Below are 18956 nucleotides of genomic sequence, written 5' to 3'. Positions count from 1 at the left end.
CATTGTTTCCTGGGCAAAGGCCACTCTGCTTCCTGGGACGGCGAAACACTCCATCATGCATGTACGGGAAAAGAAGGAATCACATCCCACATGAGAGGTGGAGGCTCGGATTTGAAAGGTGACGGAGGAAAAATGGGACTGTGCCAGACGTATCTCTGAGTCGGACGCGTCCTCTTCGCAGGCTCCTGCAGACTGATTTCTGGCTCCGGTGGATTAAAGGACGGGTCATTCTCACCACCAAAGATCTGCCGAGGTGATGAGGACGTCGCTGGAGCAGAGTCTGACTCTCCCGAGTTACTGTGGCGTTTATTTGTCTGTGTTAGCGAGTAATGTGTAGTATTCTGAGTACTCAGGGACCCTTTATCTGCTCACATTTGTCTGCTTCCTGGCTGCTTTTGGAAATCTTATCAAGGGCCTTGTTCCATCTGTGTAACTATTTGTCATCTTCTCGCATTTGAATGATTTATTTTGTGGAAATGTGCAAAATCCATCCAGAAAACAGATATTGGCATTGAATTTTGTTCCAATAAATCTAAGAAAGCCTGTGTGTTGTTCTTATTTCAATATAAATGCAAATCTTTGGGTGATTTTATACAGAGATGTATGCAGGAGTGGCGGTGGTGGAGGTGGTGGTGGGGGGGTAATTATTATTTAAAAATTATTAATTAAAAGATGCAATATTGGCAACGCTGTGGACAGACAGCCGGGCGGAGACAGCTGAAGGTCCTCTTTGCCTCCGAGCCTCCATCCCAGCCGTTTCTCTATGTGTTCCAGTCGAAGTTGCAGTGAACTTTTCCTCCGTGGTGGAAAATCTTCCTCTCACCGCGAGGCGACTGCAACGCTGCGCTCTGAATGATGCAACGGGACACAGCCGTAAAGCTCATACATTCAAAGAAGAAGAAGTTTCCAGGAAAAGCAGCTGTGCCGGGAAATAGGAAATAAATCTGGGTGCATATAACCATTATCTGGGCACGTTATCGTCAGAGGGCGAATCTGCCGAAAGAGAGGAAGCTGGCTGGGTCTCTGCGTGTTGGAAGATAGGAGAAAGCAATTTTCACCTCTTTCCTCCTCATCCCAGGCGCGCCGCTGGATTCAGCCCTCGCTAGGACCGCACGGCCGGGACTGAAGCATTCCATCTCAAAAAGCTAGCCAAATGTTTTACACCGCGGCGTATTATGCAGATTAAGGGGCGGTGGGAGGGGTTGCTAGTTCAGAGCACCTCCTCCTCCCACTTTTATTTCTGCTGTTTTTCTGTCGCGGATGACCTGTGGAGGCAGGAAAGGGCCTCTTTTCTTTTTTGAAACTCTCTCAACAGGGCAACAACGCTATATTTTCTGTTAGCGTTAAATATTCCCGCGCGCCGCACCCTCGTGACGGCTTATTCTCGGGCAGATTTATCACGGGCCTTATCTGCTCGGCTCACCGCACAAAGGCGCGGCTCACGCGGCAGGACGCTGATGCCTGAGGCACAAGACAAAGCACACAATCAATACAAATCTGCAGTCTATACATTGAACAGGAGCGTGCTGACATCCATCCCTCCAGCAGCCATACATCATAACATCTTATCTAATTAGCTCCCTACAGAGCTTGATGGATCTAATTCAGCCGCATCTCTCAGTTTGCTGTAAAGACAATCATCTGCTCTAAGTGTCGGTGTTGTTTGCCGTTATGATGGAGGGAATCTATTATCTGTCGCGCAGATTTAAGGAAATCTGTAATCGGAATTAACTCTGATGAATCCGAGCGTTTCATTGGCCTGATCCGTTGGAGGAAACTGGGACTCGACCACAGCCCCCTGGAGATGCTTTCGGTCTAAAAGGGGCTTATTTGTTTTAATTTATTGGTTTAATAAGTCACAAGAATAACATTGGCCGGCTGCCGAGCATCATGGCTCCAGTCTGTTTTGTTCGGAAAGGGGCTGTTTCCGTTGGCAATGACGACGTCATATCTGGAAATGTCCCTTTTATTTCCGAGCCCTTCATTACAATGTGCTTAAACATAAATCCTTCAAAATCCCCATAAAATCTCATTCGTGTTGTTATTCTTCCTCTAATGTGCTTCCTGTAAAAATCCGGGCGGAAACATGCAGACAGCGGGGACCGCTATTCATAAATCACCTTTATCTGCTCGGAGGTCCGGTCGGCGGGATTTACGGGATCTATTGGCAGAAAAGAACTCCGATATTCAAAATACTCGCCTGTTTCCATTAGTGTCAACTGGAAAAACAGCATCCTTTCATTACCTCTGGATAAACCCGCTAAAGGGACGAGGACCTGGCTGAGCCCGTCCATGTTTTCCAGTGTCCACTTGAAGTTGGACGGAGAGGCGATCAGCTGGAAGTGGGACAACGACCAGACGCCTTTGTTCTACTACACGGCTCCTACGCCACTGTACTTGCTCTAACAGTTGGTTCCATCTCCTCCACCGCCGGTCCCCCTTCAGTTTAGGTGGTTGTTATGGCAACGCTGCAGAAAACTGCTGTGACATGACACACAATGAATGCCAGAAGTCACGTGCAGCTGTGGTGGAGTACGGCGCCGTCTCTGTATGTGTCAGTTAGCGAGATTTCTTTTCTTTTTCCTGGAAGCTGAAGGCGGCGAGGCATCGAGGCTGCTGAAGGCGACCTCCGCCTCCAAACCGCCGCATGTGCGCGGCCTTCCGGCCGTGTTTGCATGTTTATTTCATGCGCCGCGTCGCCGTCGCGGCTGTCTGGCGTCCCGCGGTGCTACTGCGCCCTAATTGCTCCGGCTCGCTTGGAAACTCGACCAGAAGTTTCGGGGGAGAGGAAAAGTTACAAGTTGCTGCTAAAATTTATCAAGGGCAAACTGCAAAGAGGCACGTAGAGCGGAGGAGAGCTGAGCGTGCACCACGCTGCGCAGGAGGCATAAATCATACAGGCTGCAAACCTCTCCCCATGTTCATGTGTTTGTTTGCTTTGTGACCCAGGGTGGTTCGGCTCTACGGGTCCACGTTCAGCCCAGTGCAGCTACAGTCAGATCCACCATCTGACCTCCTCCGAGCAAGTCGGGGTTAAGTGCCTTGCTTAAGGGCACCACAGCGGCGGTGGTTCCTCCTCCCCGGTGTAATTTGTCCTCATGTCTCCCAATTAACTGGAATGTCTGGTCAAAAGTTTACTTCTATAACCGTAAGAGTTCTGGGGGGTTTATTGTTTGTTTGTTTGTTTTATTTATGTGTGGTTGCAAATTTAAGGGGAATAAAAACACAATCGCTAGCCTGCAGCTCCAGTTGAAGGATCTGATGAGATGCTCCCGACAGCACCCGCAGGAGCTCCAGTCACCAGTCGGCGCCGCCGTGGCTGGGAATGAAAAGCGTTCCTCTTTGGGATGAATGCAGGAGCTTCCACAAGAAAAGGAGGAAAAGCAAAGCGGAACCGCGGCACAAACTCCAGCGTCACGTGGACCAATCAGGATTTTCATTTCCAGCGTTTACAGCAATCTATCAATGCAGAGGATGGAGCGCCGGGAAGCATCTGAGCCGCAGCTCGTATGTTTGGAGGAAAATGATTCCCATTCAAGGTGAAATTGGCCTAATCCCTCCATGTTCTGCTCATTCCTTTATTGTCTCGCCGCATTACGAAATCAATGTTTTCTTCCAAATCTTCCAATTTAAAAAAAAAAAGATCAATTTGCATTTAAACATTGTTTTTTTTAATTAAAATCTTATTTGGAAGTGACACCTTTGTTGGATCGCTGAATTTTTCCATCTGTGTTCTTAAGCTTCCGGTAAATGTGTCTAAAAATAATGCATAAGAGCCCAAATTGTTTCCAAGGAACTCGTGTTTGCACCATTCATTATGTTCATCATATCCGATCAATATTTTTTTAATGGAATGTACAAGTTTAGCTTGAAGCGCGATGAAAGTCCAGGAAATGCCACTGACATAAAAACCTTATTGTTAACGGCCATATTTGTGTTACTGAAATTTAAAGCACATTAACCCCCCTGGAATTAGGTGCAACTACGCTGTTCAGTAGTTATAGATTACATTTTTTAACGATCAACCTTTCTGTAATACTGCTCGGGTGCAACAGCCGTTCAGCACATGACTCATTAGCATTCAAGTACACAAAACAGCAGTGTACAGTAGCAAAGGTCAAAGGTTATGCTAACGCTCAGTGTTTTTTTCAGCCCCCGTCGCTATAACACAAGCTGTAAATTGCCGTTTATCGTCCCACATTCCATCTGATTTCACGTGAAGTCAATAGATTCCACACAGAGGTGCGCAATCTGCAAACCTTTTGATACTCTCCTGACTTCTAATGAACGAGCTTGTAGCATCTGTTAGCCCGCAGCACAAACATCGCATGATGCATCCTATGACCACAATGCCGGGCTTCACATGCAGATCTCCATAAAACGTGCTGTTTCCTTTTGACCTTTTCCTGAAGACAGTTTATCACTAGAAACCCGTGTTTTCACCTGTGTGAACCGCTGGGAAGTTATTGGATGAATATGTAAAAAAAGCTCACAAAAGGATGAAGAAGAACCAAAGACAGAATCCAGAAAAACATCCGGATGTGTGTCTAAAGAATATTTCCTTTAACCCTGCTCGTGATGTGTCCTGAGACTTTTTATTTTTGGACTCTTTGTGCTTTCATTTCTGAATGTGAGGATGTGAATATGCCCTGAACCTGTGTGAGTGGATCATGTGTTTGACCGCAGTCGTCGATCAATCACCGTTATTGGATTACCGCGCCTTCCCCCACTTCCAAATGAAAGGAGGGACTCTTTGCAAGGACACGGCTGGGGGACGATCAAGGACAGAATTAATCGGACTCCTGTCCAAACAAAGTTAAAAAGGCATGTGACATCATCCCTCTGTGGATAATTGTTGGAGTGGATGTTATGCTCCGTCATGTGCGCTCGATTTCACGATGAAAAATGTCTGTGAGGAGACAATGTGGACGCGGCGGGATATAAATCTGGCGAGCGCGTTACTCATATAGCGCGTGTGTGCGCGCTGCACGCTGGCTTTCTGCTTAATATCCACGCGGTTGTGGGGAGTTAAATGCATCTGCTCACTTGAGTGCATGGAATCCTCTGTATTTGTCTTTGCTAATGCTGGTGGTGGAAAAAGAAAGCTGAGATTTACCTCCAGAAAACTGTGACAACAGGCCTTTTATGCACTGAGCCTGCATCTATCCCCACTTTACATCCTAGAACTGTCAAAGCTCTTTTTAATGTTTTTTTTTTTTTATCACCAGTCTAATAATGTGCTTTTATGAGCTAGTGTTTTATTCCATTTCTGAAGTGTTTAACTGTGGGTTATACTGTGTGAGCATTGCACTTTTATTGATAATTGAGTTGTTTTATTGTAATGATTGTTCGCGTTTGTCCTTGGATTAGATTTTTAACCTTAATGGGTTTTTCCTGAGGAACAAATAAATAAATGAAGCTCGTTGAGGAGCTAAAATGCCAGCAGACAGCGCTACTGGGTTACAGGCGTGTGAGTTAAGGCAACAGATCTTTCCTGATGACTGATTGGTTTTGACGCTGTAAACCATCAGGGTATCGACGCGTCGGGAACGGCGTTGATATTAATGTACCGGCCCTTACATGGCAGAATAATTCCAGAGGAATGCCTCGTGTGGAGCCAGTAATGGCGCCAGACCAAGATTTATCATTTGACAAGCTGGGAGTGAGAACAGATGGAGGTCATATTTCAGACGTCAACCGGTTGCCCGCCTGTAAACACAGGCCGGACAAGACCCGACAAACGAAACTGAAAAAGCATTCCCAAAGTCATCTACAGTCCTTCGATCCCCCAAAACCATCAAACAGTTTGGGACAAGCGGGCCTCAGGGCACTGAAATATATGCAGACCAATTTGACGGCAGGCGGTCTATTAGTACTTGAGGTCAGAGGTCAGGTTTCAAATTTCAGCCGCTGAGCGCAGAGTGGTTTTTATGAAGGTGACGGCATGGAGGAGGTCAAACTCTAAATCCTATATTTATTCATTTTACGTTTAACCTCCTTCTTCATTTTTTTTTTAAGCTCAATGGCGTGAGAAGTGCAAGCTCCGCCCCTGGCTTTTAAAACGCAGTGGACAGATTAAGCCGAGTTCGGCCCAGTCTCCACAGATGTGTAGGAGTGGCACTTCCAAATCCTCCTGCAAACACCAGTTAGGAGGTGACACAGCAAGACGACTTAGTCGGGAAGGTAGCCGGAGATTAGCGAATCAAAGCGCCACACGAACATCCACAAACAAGGGAAACAACAACAACAACGAGGCATACCGTCGCTGCCCGATTTGACGTTTTACCGTGTTACATATTTGCACGGCGGGTTGTTTGTTTACGCAGATGAAGCCACGGCTGATGATGACAGTGTGGGTTTGGAAAATCCCTGAAAATTACTGTAGGCACGAGCGTTTAAATGTGACGGCGGAAGGTTTGTGCTGCTAATTTGCCGCTGACGCTCTGCCATTTAGGATTGATGTAATTAAGTGCTGCTCAGCTACACCTGCTTTTTAATTGGATTAAATAAACAAGAGCAGAGACAAAAATGAGTCATTTGGAACTCGAGCTAGCTAAAAGAGAACTTTGGGGATGGTTGTTTGGTTTTTTTCTTCTTTCCCCGCACTCGAAAATCGTCTGATTTCGTGTCAAATGACTGCAATCGTGTTTGCTACGCGGGCTTTAAGAAACGAACGCAGGGCGATTTGTGTCATCACTGGTTCGCTCATTTGGAAGCTGCCAGGCGACTAGCATCACTCCGGTGATTCCGAAGACACGGTCTTTCGATTTGGGAGGGCGCGTCGGGGATTTTTGGAGGAGGTGGAGTCAGAAAACAGTGGCACAAGTTGTTGATTCGCCCGATGCACATTAGCCTGACTGGAGGGCGGCGTGGTTGTCTGAACACGTGATCACAAAGGAACAACAGACAAAAAGGAAGAATTGATCTCTTCAGTGGTCTTGGAAACATTTATTATGAAATTAAGAAGGAAATAGCACTGATCAGATAAAGCTTTTCAAGACAGAGTAGGTGTTGCAGTGAGCTAAACAGCTGGTTTATTTCAGATGGGATTTATGTATATCCAGAAATGGAGAAATAAAGAAAGAGAGGAGAGTAAAAAAAAAGGTAAAAGTCCATTATTGTTACCACAGCACATTAGGCAAAATTACCAGGAGTTCAATTCACATGAAACATCTCATATATACAAGAAAGATTTACATCAATGAGGGTTACAGAGTCTTATGAGCGATGGACCCGAGGGGTTAAGCAGTCAGTGGCGCTCGTGGGTGGAGGGGGTGGGATGGGGGTGGGGTGGGGTGGGGTGGGGTGGTGGTGGGCAGTTGGCAATGGCATCGTCACGACTGTTCTAGACGCACGCCGGCGACAGAGCACCGGCCTGTCACCAGCGTCCTCCGACACAACAACCCGATGACACGGACGCGTCCCCCCCTGGGTCTGTCATATCACGACTAACAGCACCACTCTTCCCCCCCCCCCCCCCCCACCCCACCCCGCTTCCCGCCCACCCATGAGGTTATAGGGAGGAGGTAAGGGGGACACAAACCGTCCTCGTCTGTCACAAGTGGTGGGGGCGCGAAGGCAGGGGAAAGGGATGGACGGACCGGGGGGCCGGGGACCACATGGGGAGCAGGGAGGGCGGGTGGCCGCTGGGTACAGATGGGTGTGGGGGGTGAGGGGGGAAGGGGGGTGCATTCAGACAAGGATGTAGCATCATAACTTCATCTTCTGATATCACCTCATTTTTGGTAGACAAGCAAGAAGTCAAGAAACATTTTCTTCCACCCTCTACTCCTAAACTGGGATGAATTTGGCTGAGGCCTTGACAGAGTGTGTGTGTGTTAGTGAGTGAGTGTGTGTGTGTGTGTGTGTGTGTGTGTGTGTGTGTGTGTGTGTGTGTGTGTGCATTAAGCTGGGAGGTTTTTGTTCGACACCAGTACCTCAGAATGATGGACGACCTCGGATAAATATGGGACGCGTGATTTGTGGATTAGTGGAAACATAAAAGGAATTGAGAGATGAGGACATGACGATTTCTTATTTATTCGTGCATAAAATGCATCGGGCCTGCGCAGGCTGATCAACGATCATCTGAAATCGTTAAATGGGGATGAATCGGATGAATGATGAACGGGTCACCAGCCACAACTGACGGACAAACAGAAAAATAGACAAACAAGCAAAAAAAGGAGGATTTTTGATTTGCCATCATCAAAACTGATGAATGGATGGAGATGGTCAAAAGAAGAAGTGAGACCTCAATTTCAAATAGGATTCCTGGTAATTTGCCATCATCTGTGACTTAAAAAATCCTGTTGCTGCTAAAAAAAAAAACCCACAAAAGAATCTAATTTACCAGAGAACGTATGAAAGAAAGGTGGCACTCTGGTTTGGTTTGTTTTTTGTCTTGTCAAAAATGCTGAAAATATAATGTAAAAATGGACTCCATTGATCAGTCACAGCAACACGGAACTTTGATTTATTTTGTTATTATATGTAGACAAAATGTTCACCCCTTGGGGCAACAACTCTCTTGCATGCACTATCGCAGCCCACAGTCCATCTCGACACCAACACAGAAGGAGAAATTCAGCTTTCAGCCACGACGAGCTCTGCAAATCCTCAACTGATGATTGGAAAGCTGATAACAACCTAGCTAACGGATCTACGGTCACCCCGACGGCTACATTTGGTAGCATTTTACTCATTGAAGGATTATTATAGGTTCTGCATCCTGTAGATGGAGATAACAGCACATTTGATTTTAGTGTGTGTATATAGAGCACTTTTCATGCACTTTATCCCTTTTTTTCTGGGAGAAATGTTGTGTATTAAGAGATCAGGAGCACAGTACCTGAACAGGAAAGGACAGGACAGCTGAGGAGAGGAATGCATGAGCGCAGTCACTGACAATCACTGGCCTCTCTCCATCTCCGTCTTTCATATCTGCCCAACTCTGTGTCAGCACAATCCGGAAGATATTGCAACAGACTTCCCCCCTCAGGTGCAACATTGTCATAGTTCATTAATCTTCTCAAACTTCTCCCGCTGCCATCGGCCCCTGAACATACCGCTAATCCACTTATTAATGTGGCAAATGAACCTGCACAAGAAGGACGACTCCCCCAAGGCGCCATAATTACAATGGTCTGTACAAACTCCTGTTTGCATAGAAGGTTCATTCATTACGTGGACTGAGTAGACGGCGCCAGAAACACTGAGCAAAGGATTTGCTGTGGAGATTGAATATCTGCAAGAAAGCGCGCTTGAAATCTACTTCCAAAGCAGTTTTACCTAAATAAAAACACTCCAACTGCCATTTTCTCCACTGTCATTGAGACTGTCTCCTCTTCTTTACGCAATAATCAATAAATAAGCAATACATCGATTTGCCTTATAAACCCAAGTGAGAATAACTGAGAATTATTTCCTGCAGATCAGGCTAAAACAAATTTATTATCCAAATTCATGACCAGCCTTGTAAACACGTAATAACTAGAGAACAACAATCAAAGAGAGCAGGTAACAAGTATGCGCCTCTACCATCCGACATAACAACTCAAATATTTTGGTAAAAACAGAGAAACGATGCATTTCTGGACACTTTAATACACAGCCTCTGAATAAACAAATACTGTGGATATGTTAATGATATGCAGTCAAGAGGTGATGTGCAAAAAAGAAACAATGTGTGCTCCGATATCTTTCGGCACAAGCAGCAAAAAGAGCATATTAATTTCTGCGCAGCAGTGGAGCGACCTGTGTCGATCGCGGTCGACCAGCGCTGTTCTGCCGAACGGGCGCGGGATGAGCGGGAAAGTCAACCAGTCCAGAAGCTTCCAGGTCCGCAGGGAGAGGAAAAGAAGCAGCGGATTGTTGAGTTTATGGAAATATCCAAAAAAGGAGTTTTCAGCTATTTGCAAATGATGATGCTTTTTCCCCCCAGAGGCCCCTCAGAGAAGTTTATTGCATTTCATGCTCAATTCTCAAATGTTCCAAAGGGCAGTTTTTAGCCACATGCTCTCCCGCTTGCACGTCACATGACCGGAGCATAATTTGCAGTTGGGGGGAGGAGAGACCTTGTGATGTGTCACATTTTTGCTATCACAAAGCCTTCCAACCGTTGGGTCCGGCCCAACCATCGGTAAAGTCATGTTAAGACGTCCTCAACAAGGGAATTGTGATGGTTAACACATAGCTGTGGGGCTGTGTTATGCTAGCAAGCCACAGCTGTGCCTCCCCATAGGAGCACAAAGAAAAGGAAAGGGGGGTGTAATGGCTGGAATATACTCTCTTGGATGCTTGTGTTGCCTGGTGAAAGTAGGACAGTGTTTTTTTCCTCAGTGTTGTTTACACTAATGCAGGTCCCTCGGGGCTAAATAATAAGTAGGAGGGGGCGAAAAGGGAGATCGCTCCTATCGCTTTTAACCAAGTTTGGAGTTCTCATAAGCCTGATCCCACCAGGCATTTGTCTGAGAATTGTGTATGATGACACCGCCGTCTGCTGCTCCGCTCCCCCTGTCAAAGAAGACGCTTCCGAAACCTTGGCACACTTGATTATTAATTTCCTCCTAGATTCCATATAGATTGATTGGAGCTGATCTTCCGTGGAAGTGACTCATGGGAACAAGAACAACAAAAAAAAAAGCAGAAAAAAAAGTCTTTTCAGCTTGCAGTTCTTTGACAGAAAGTCTTCTTTAAGACGTTATTCCCCCCGGTATTTTCCGCGGAACATCCTTTTCCCGCTTATATGCTTATTTGACATCAGATTCGAGCAACGCTGCATGATTGGTGACATTTTGTTTCCTCCAAAGACAACAGCGCGGCTGCTTAGTGCCGTTCTGTCACATGACTTTGCGATGCATCATCTGCCGCGACAGCCCGGCATCTGACGTGTTTTTTAACGCCGCAAATAAAACCGCAGCGTGAGCGAACAATGATAACTTTTAATGTTATTGATGTATTGCTATTATCTCTGTGTGTATAAGGAACAATTTAATAATGCAGTCCTTATCTCTGTTCAAAGCCCGGCCGCACAGGAAATATGATAGGATGATCTGATGATATTACCTTTTGAATATACTGTCTGTTTAAAGAATCATTCTAAAGTAATTGGTTTTTGTTTTCTGGCAGCGCAGGAGGATTTGGTAATAGGGAAACGCCATCTCTGTTTTAGTCGAGCTGAATGTAAAGAAAGGGAACAAGCCCCATTTGGATAAAGAGCGATTTGTCAGCAATCATGAAATAAAGGGCCCTCACGTGTCGATACGAACGGCCGCGCTGCGCCGAGCTAAACCATCAGAATATGGAAAACATAACATGCGCTCCCTGCTTGATGCAGCACGACAGCACGTGCAAAGTAATCAGTTTACTCACAATCAATAACTGCCATTTAGCCTTAAATCTGAAGGGTCGGAGCTCCAGCCAGTGGGGTCTTTGAACGATTACGGGCTGAATCTCCCTCCAGAGTGGCATTACAAGTGCGCAGAGACAGGTATTGGAAGGTGGAAAATGATTTCTACTAATGACGGCAATGAGATGGGAAAACGGAGCCGCGTGGACGGAAAATATGATCAGATTCATTTCTGTTTTCTTTCCTGACGGGCAAGAAATGACACTCGTCCCGCGCTTTTTAAGGTTAGCTGGGGTTTTGTTTGCTAGTTGTTTAACGAAAAAAAATAACAACAAAATGAACAGGCCATGTTGCATGTAAGCAGTGACTCAACACACACTAAGAGTATTCTCCTATTACTGTGTATTATTTATATAATGTGGCTCTATAGAAAACACAGCAGCTCCGTTTGTGTGCACCGTGCTGCCATTTGTCAGGATTATTGATCACCATAAATCTTGTATGAAACTGTGGGATGACTGCTCAAATCAATGACATTGTACTTACAGTATAGTGTCATATCTCATTTGTCCTTCTCTGGGGCTGAGTGAGCCCCCACCACCCAACCCCACCGTAATCTATTTCATCGCCTTGTCTCTTTGCCACGCATTGCCAACCAACCACACACACACACACCACACACACACACACACACACACCACAAGAGACACCTCCTAGTAAATGACACCAAATCACCCAAATGCCTCTTCTGGTTAGGGACTCTCCCACGGGGGTGCGTTCACTGCGACCCCCAGATGCGGTGACCTGGAGGTAGGCATTGATGGGAGTCACGCGGTGTCACCGCTGTAATTCCAACCTCTCTTCCGGATAGATCTTATCACTCACGTCTCTAACTGCCATTATCAATCTTCCCTGCACAGCTTCCACATCATTAGGCAAGAGTATTTCACTAAGAACACCAACACAGGTTTCACTTCTTTCTTCTCCTCCCTTGCATTTAAATGTCCACTGCCCGCTGGCACCGTGCCAGAGTACTAGGTGCAGCGCAACACTGCCACCTAAAGGATCAGTACCACCACCCAAGGAGCCTGACCGGCAGACAGCACTCTCGCTCCGCTCCGCTCCGCTCTGCTCCTCTCTCCTCTCCTCTCCTCTCCTCTCCCCTCCTCTATCCTCTCCTCTCCTCTCCTCTCCCCTCCTCTATCCTCTCCTCTCCTCTCCTCTGCCCTCCTCTCCTCTCCTCTCTCCCCTCCCCTCTCCCCCTCTCCTCTCCTCCTCTCCCCTCTCCCTCTCCTCTCCTCCTCCTCTCCTCTCCTCTCCCCTCCCCTCCCCTCCCCTCCCCTCTCCCTCCCTCTCCTCTTCCCTCCCCTCCCCTCTCCTCTCCTCCTCCTCTCCTCTCCTCTCCTCCTCCTCCTCTCCCCTCCCCTCCCCTCCCCTCCCCTCTCCTCTCCTCTCCTCTCCTCTCCCCTCCCCTCTCCCCCTCTCTCCTCTCCTCTCCTCTCTCCTCTCCTCTCCTCTCCTCTCCCCTCCCCTCCCCTCCCCTCCTCCCCCTCCCCTCTCCTCTCCTCTCCTCCCCTCCCCTCCCCTCTCCTCTCCTCTTCCTCTCCTCTCCTCCTCTCCTCTCCTCTCCTCTCCTCTCCTCTCCCTCCCCTCCCCTCCCCTCCCCTCCCCTCTCCTCTCCTCTCCTCTCCTCTCCTCTCCTCTCCTCTCCCCCTCTGTTTGTCCATGTGTGTTCCATTAGATTAGAACTGTGTGTTGCGCAGTGCCGCTTTATTAGCAGAAAAATTAATAAGGCTCTGATAAAAAGCAGCATGGATTACGTTGAAATTTGAGGCTCATTATTGGCTAATCCGTTTTGAATTGGATGTGTATCAAGTTCCAGAAAAGCTTCACCCAGTTCGCTCGTGTGTTTCGGGAGGAGGGATTTAATTCGAGCCTAGATGCAAAGCCTACAGTGACATTCACAGCAGACTAATTATTGACTGTTGTTATTGCTGCTTATTGCTGCAGGTGCTGGAAAGGTCTTTTTGTGACATTACAATATGCACCAAATAAACAACAACAACAAAGAAAAAAAGAACAGAAGAAAAAAGAACCATGAACACACTCAAGAGTTTTATGAGAACAGAGGTGAACGATTGGCTAATATTTTTTTTGGGGGGGGGATGTGTGCAGCATTTTTAACCTGATATTCTGAGTAGATAGGTCAGAAAAAAATGTTTCTTTCACAAAGAACACTGTGTCACACTTAATGTACATTTTACAAGTGATCTAGCCAGGGTGCTGAATAGACAAAAATAAGGCAATCACTCACCCACTTGCATTTTGTTACATACGATGAACAGATATTTAAGACAAAACACAAGCCTGTAATTAGTCCTCAAAGTTTATGCACGTAATTAAGTCCACAATCGACTCCGCTAGCGATTGTTTGAGGTTTTTTTTCTTTCTTTTTTTTTTTAAGTTTAGGAACTTGCTGAAGCTGTATGTTTGCCGTACTTTTTTTTTGTTGCTTCACAGGAGCTTAGCAAGTCTATAATTTAGACCGGCACTTTAACACTGTGGAACAGGGCAGTTATAGGCAGTACTTATAGACCAGTAAAAGTGCTCTTTTACCTGCTGTCTGGTGTGCATGGGCCCTTTGGTCTTGAACCCTCCCTGGGAGCTGCACTCTGAGGCACTGAAGTGGTCAGAACTTGTGGAGGACCTCTTGGAAAGCGTGTCACATCCCCCGACAAACGTGTTATCCAGTGGGAGCTCCTGAATTACGTGATGCTTCTTCACTGACACCGGGGTGTCAGCCTTGAGGTGGAAGGCCGACTGCGGCGAGGCAGATTTGTAGTGCCGGGCCAGGTCTGGACTGTTGGGTTTGAAGGTCGTAGTAGGTGTGGCATTCCAGTCAAAGCGCCCAATTCCTTGCTCCTCCAGCTCTGTGGGGAGGCTGATGGTCCCGTTGATTGGTTCGTGTGCAGGGTCGGTAGGTTTGTTCCCCTCGATGGTGACGAAGTTCAGCAGGGAGCTTTTGGGGGACTTCCTTTTCTTCCGCTTCTTCTTCTTGTTCTGCTTGTTCTCCGTGTTCGGCGACATCCACTCTGTTCCCTGTTTCTTCCTCTGTGCAGCCTTGAACCTGGACGCGTGGCGGCAGCGCAGCAGTACGGTGACGAATATGACGATAATCACCACCAACGCACCCGTCACGAAGGCTATCATTATGGTTAAATAGTCTCCGCTCTGATAAGTTTCGCTGCTTTCGCCGATATTTCGATCGATCGGCGTCTCCATGGTGCGTCGGATGAGATCATAGATGAGCGTGGAGTTGCCCACGGTGTCGTTGACATAGAGAAATACTAATACGAGAGTATGCAGAGATTTAGGATATCCCAGGTCACTGATATTGACCACTAATCTGTGTAATCCTATGTCGGTCACTGCCGGTTTTTCCTCTAGAGTAATATTCCCTGTTACCGGGTCAATCCTGAAGAGTCCTTTGTTGTTCCCACTCACGATGGTATATTTCAGTTCAGCGTTCATACCCGTGTCCCCGTCGACAGCAAACACCTCCGCCACCACGGATCCAGGTATAGAGGAGAGGGGGACAAGCTTGAAGGACGTGTTGGAGGGGGGGTAGATGACGATGGGCGTGTTGTCGTTCACGTCGATGACATTGATGGTCACTTTGGCAGCCGAGGAGCAGGGAGGTCTGCCGCTGTCCACGGCCCTGACGTCGAAGGTGTAGGAGCTCTGCTGCTCCCTATCAAACGACACGTTGGATTTTATCACCCCAGAAAAAGGGTCCAGGATAAAGTTTTCGTTGTCGTTCAGTATGGAAAGCGAGACAGCAGCATTTTCCCCGGCATCCGAGTCCGTCACAGTTATTACCCCCACGGTGCTGTATTTGGGAAGATTCTCAGACACGAAGAACTGAAAGTGGTTATGCGTGAACTTGGGGTTGTTGTCGTTTTCATCAAGCACGGTTACGATGACGGTCGCCTGCGTCTGCAGAGGCGGCGTTCCGTTGTCTCTCGCCGTTACAGTGAAGAGAAACCTGTCCTGATCCTCCCGGTCGAAAACCCTGGATGCCGTCAGGACTCCGGTTTTGCGATCCAGATCGAAGAACGACGCGTTCGGCCCTAGCTGATAAACAATCTCTGCGTTCTTTCCGCTGTCCTCATCAGTGGCGCTAATAGTGGTGAGGAACAGGTCGCGTTTGTTGTTCTCCATAACCGCTAGCTCGATAACCGGCTGGGTAAAAATAGGCGCGTTGTCGTTTTCATCCTCCAGCCTCACCCTCACCAGGGCAGTCTGATTCAAGCTCGGCTTTCCGGAGTCAGATGCAACAATCTTGAAGTTGTACTCCTTGGTTCCTTCGTAGTCGAGCAGCGCGGACGTCTCCAGCAGATACTGGTTGTCGTACACGGCTTTGAGATGGAAGGGCACGTCCTTCTCTATAAAACAAATGACCTTGCCGTTGATATCAGTGTCTTTGTCGGACACCGTGATGAGAGCTATCTTGGTGTTGATGGGGTCCTTCTCCGACAGAAAAACGGTGCCATTGATGGGACTGATTATGTATCGCAGGTCAATATTAGGTGGATTGTCGTTGACATCAGTCACATTTATGGTGACAGTAGCTCTGGCCGGACTCGAGCTTCCATCACTGGCTAAGACAGAGAGCTTGTGAATCGCAGTCTCCTCTCTGTCCAGAGGCCTCTGCACCGTGATTAGCCCAGATGTGGAATTTAACGCAAAGAGTCTCTTGGTGGCAGGAGACACCTGAGTCCCAAATACATAATGAATCTCCGCGTTAGCTCCTATGTCTGCGTCTGTGGCTTGAAGCTGCACGACAGACGTGCCGATAGCGGAGTTCTCCGGGATGTGCACCTCAATCTGTCCCTCTTTGAACACCGGTCTGTTGTCATTCACATCTGTTACTGTCACTTGGAGAATAGCGGTGCTGGATTTCTGCGGACTGCCGCCGTCCTCCACTTTAATCTTCATCACGTACGTATCCTTCTGCTCTCTGTCCAGATTCTGCTGCACAATAAGCTGGGGCCATTTCTCCCCTTCTGGCGTTTCCACTATGTCTAAGCCGAAGGCGCTCTGCCCGTTGATCAGCTCGTACTTGTGCACGCTGTTGGGGCCAGTGTCTGGGTCAGTGGCAGAGGGAATTGCAAATCGGCTGTTAATGAGCGTGTTCTCCGGGATGGAGATGTTGATCACAGGGGACGGAAACATTGGGGCATTATCATTTGTGTCCTTGACAATTATTTTGATCTTTATCAGCCTGAAATAATCATTAGGCAGTATGACTACTTCAATCTCAAACGAGCACTCGCTGTCCTCAAACGACGGGCCGGGGCACAACTTTTCCCTGTCGATTCGGTTCGATGTCGTGAAAATCTCGCCAGTGCTGCTCAGCACGCGCACCAGTGGGTTATCTCCAGCTTTAGAGACGAGCCGGTACACAAGATTAGCACTCACTCCAGTGGCAGCATTTGTGTGGGAAATGTTTAGGTCCTTTGGTATGTTTCCAATCAGGACATTTTCTTGCAGCTCCTCTCTGATGGGGTAAATTAGCTCTTGAGCTATTGAAGGGTCTATCAATAAACAGGCAAGCAGGGCACCCAACAGGTAATAATCTTTTAGATCCATGGCAATGAAAATGTTTCCAGTTTCCACAACTTCGCAGTGACCTTTTTTTCTCTATGCGTTGCCACCGGCAGCGCCTCCTTTGCGGGCGATGGCAGGAAACGTTCCACAGATAAACCTACAAATACATGACAGAGTTTCTCTTTAGGGAAACAACTTTGCCATTCGCAGAATTTATTCACATTAAAGGAAACAAGCCCGATCGTTCAGCTGTTCAGTCCTCTGGGTGTTTCTTTCTTTAAAAATAAATTTAAAAAAATTCAAACGAAACAATCATGTGGCTCTTAACAAATGCTCAATTCAACAATTCTGGGGAGGAAAACAAGAAAACACTGCAACGAGCATTTAAGCAGCCATTCATGTCTTTCCTCCCGCAGCACATCCTCAACAGAAAATCACTTAATTTCCAGCACCCCAACCTGCAAACGTCCACGAAACTTCTCTGTATTATTAATCTAATATAGAAATGTGCCTTAATCAGATGTCCGTGTGTGGGCGCAGGCACTAATTAATACGCACGACTAAAGCTCACAAATATGAAGTCAATCAGATTGTGGATTCTTAATAGGCAAGTGAGACAATATTATCTTACATACCCAAATCCGTCGGTGCGCAGGAGAAAAAACCGTGTGTGTCAGCTCATGGTCTTCTCCTCCAGTTTGCCCGTGAGCAGAAGATATCCTTCCCAGTGAAATCTCGCATTAGGTCCAGAAGAAGAGAACAAAAAGAGGGGGAGAAATGGCACCACTAAGGAATTCACTCTATAACGGGTTTTGGGTTGCAGCAGCAGCAGGTCACACAAACTGGGCTGAATTCAAGGCTGCATATGTCGCAGTTCCATCGCCCCCCATTCAACTTCAGGAAAAACGGACAGGCTCTAATTGCGCGACCTGTGGTGATTGCGGTGATCAGCGTCGCTCCTCAACAGACGCAGCCGGCTCGTCAGCTGTTTGCGGCGTCTGCCCATCAGAACGGCTCCTAAAAAGAAATGTCATCTCCCGCACAAGTCCCGTGGTAAAGCGGCGTTTGCGCCCTCCCGGCTACCTGTTAAGGTTAAAGCGCCGATGAGGTGAAGTCAAGAGGAGGCAGCGTCCCGTCATGTTTCAAGTTCACGGAGCACAATCAGTAATCACCCGGCGTAGACAGGAGAGTTAAAAGAAGAACAGTGACGGGATTTAGTCTGGACAGCAGAAAATGGCACAGTTGCGTCCACCTGGAAACGCCAACCCCGATGGAAAGGCTGCTCAGAGTGACACCGATGCGCTGCGCGTATGTGCCGTTTATCCTTGCGCTCTCACTCCCAGAGCAGAATATCTTGTACTAACTCTGTGTAAACCCTCAGGAGGGGTGGTGAAGTACACCACACCGACACCCCCCCCACACACACACACAGTTCCCGCCCCGTCGACCTCTGTCATTGGACGCTGCCCCGCTCTTTCAGCGGCGTCGGCAACCCGAGCGGCGACGGGATTGGCCCCGAGTCACGTCACTTCATCCACGGACCGATGGGCTGTCCGCGGCGGAGATGCTCCGCGAAGATGCTGCTGCAGGGTGCAGAGACTCTTAACCGAAACCTTGAAGGCTGAGGGTGGTAGTGGGGGGGCTTGGGGGCTGGGGGCTGGAGGAAGGGGTGATTATAATGATGATGACGTTGATGGTGATGGTGACGAAGCTGCCTGTGCCTGTTAATGACAATTCTGATAAACTAGACTGTTCCCATTATCTCTGGGGGGTTATTAAAAGGAGGCAGGGGAAAAAACAACAACAACAAAAAAACACTCGAGGCACAATTCCAGGCTGATTCCAGGTAGGGAGCAATAATTGGGTTGACCAAAAAGAAAGAAAGGAGGGGGGGTCGCATGGAATAGTGGGATGCACCGAAACGGCTTCCGACTGATATGAGCAGCCAGGAATAAACATACAATTAGAGCCTTGTGTGAGAGTCATTAAAAATTGC

General features: G+C 47.6%; 1 protein-coding gene across 4 annotated transcripts in view; it reads right to left on the bottom strand.

The window, feature by feature from the left end:
- The window catches only part of LOC130515829 (protocadherin-9), a 133405-nt gene extending 114981 nt beyond the window's left edge, over nucleotides 1-18424 (bottom strand). Inside the window, exons 1-2 of one of the 4 annotated variants that reach the window (XM_057016361.1) lie at nucleotides 17596-18424; nucleotides 13967-17117 (exon numbers count right to left, since the gene is read on the bottom strand). In XM_057016361.1, coding sequence (XP_056872341.1) covers nucleotides 13967-17002 — 3036 coding nt within the window. In that variant the 5' untranslated portion in view covers nucleotides 17003-17117; nucleotides 17596-18424. The remainder of the gene's footprint in view (nucleotides 1-13966; nucleotides 17118-17595) is intronic. The other 3 variants (XM_057016351.1, XM_057016370.1, XM_057016377.1) reach the window with 3 other exon arrangements.
- Between the last annotated feature and the right edge of the window lie 532 nt (nucleotides 18425-18956).

This window comes from Takifugu flavidus, chromosome 2 (assembly GCF_003711565.1).
Source record: "Takifugu flavidus isolate HTHZ2018 chromosome 2, ASM371156v2, whole genome shotgun sequence".
NCBI classification, from domain to species: Eukaryota; Metazoa; Chordata; class Actinopteri; order Tetraodontiformes; family Tetraodontidae; genus Takifugu; species Takifugu flavidus.
This window is presented reverse-complemented; position numbering and strand designations above follow the sequence as displayed.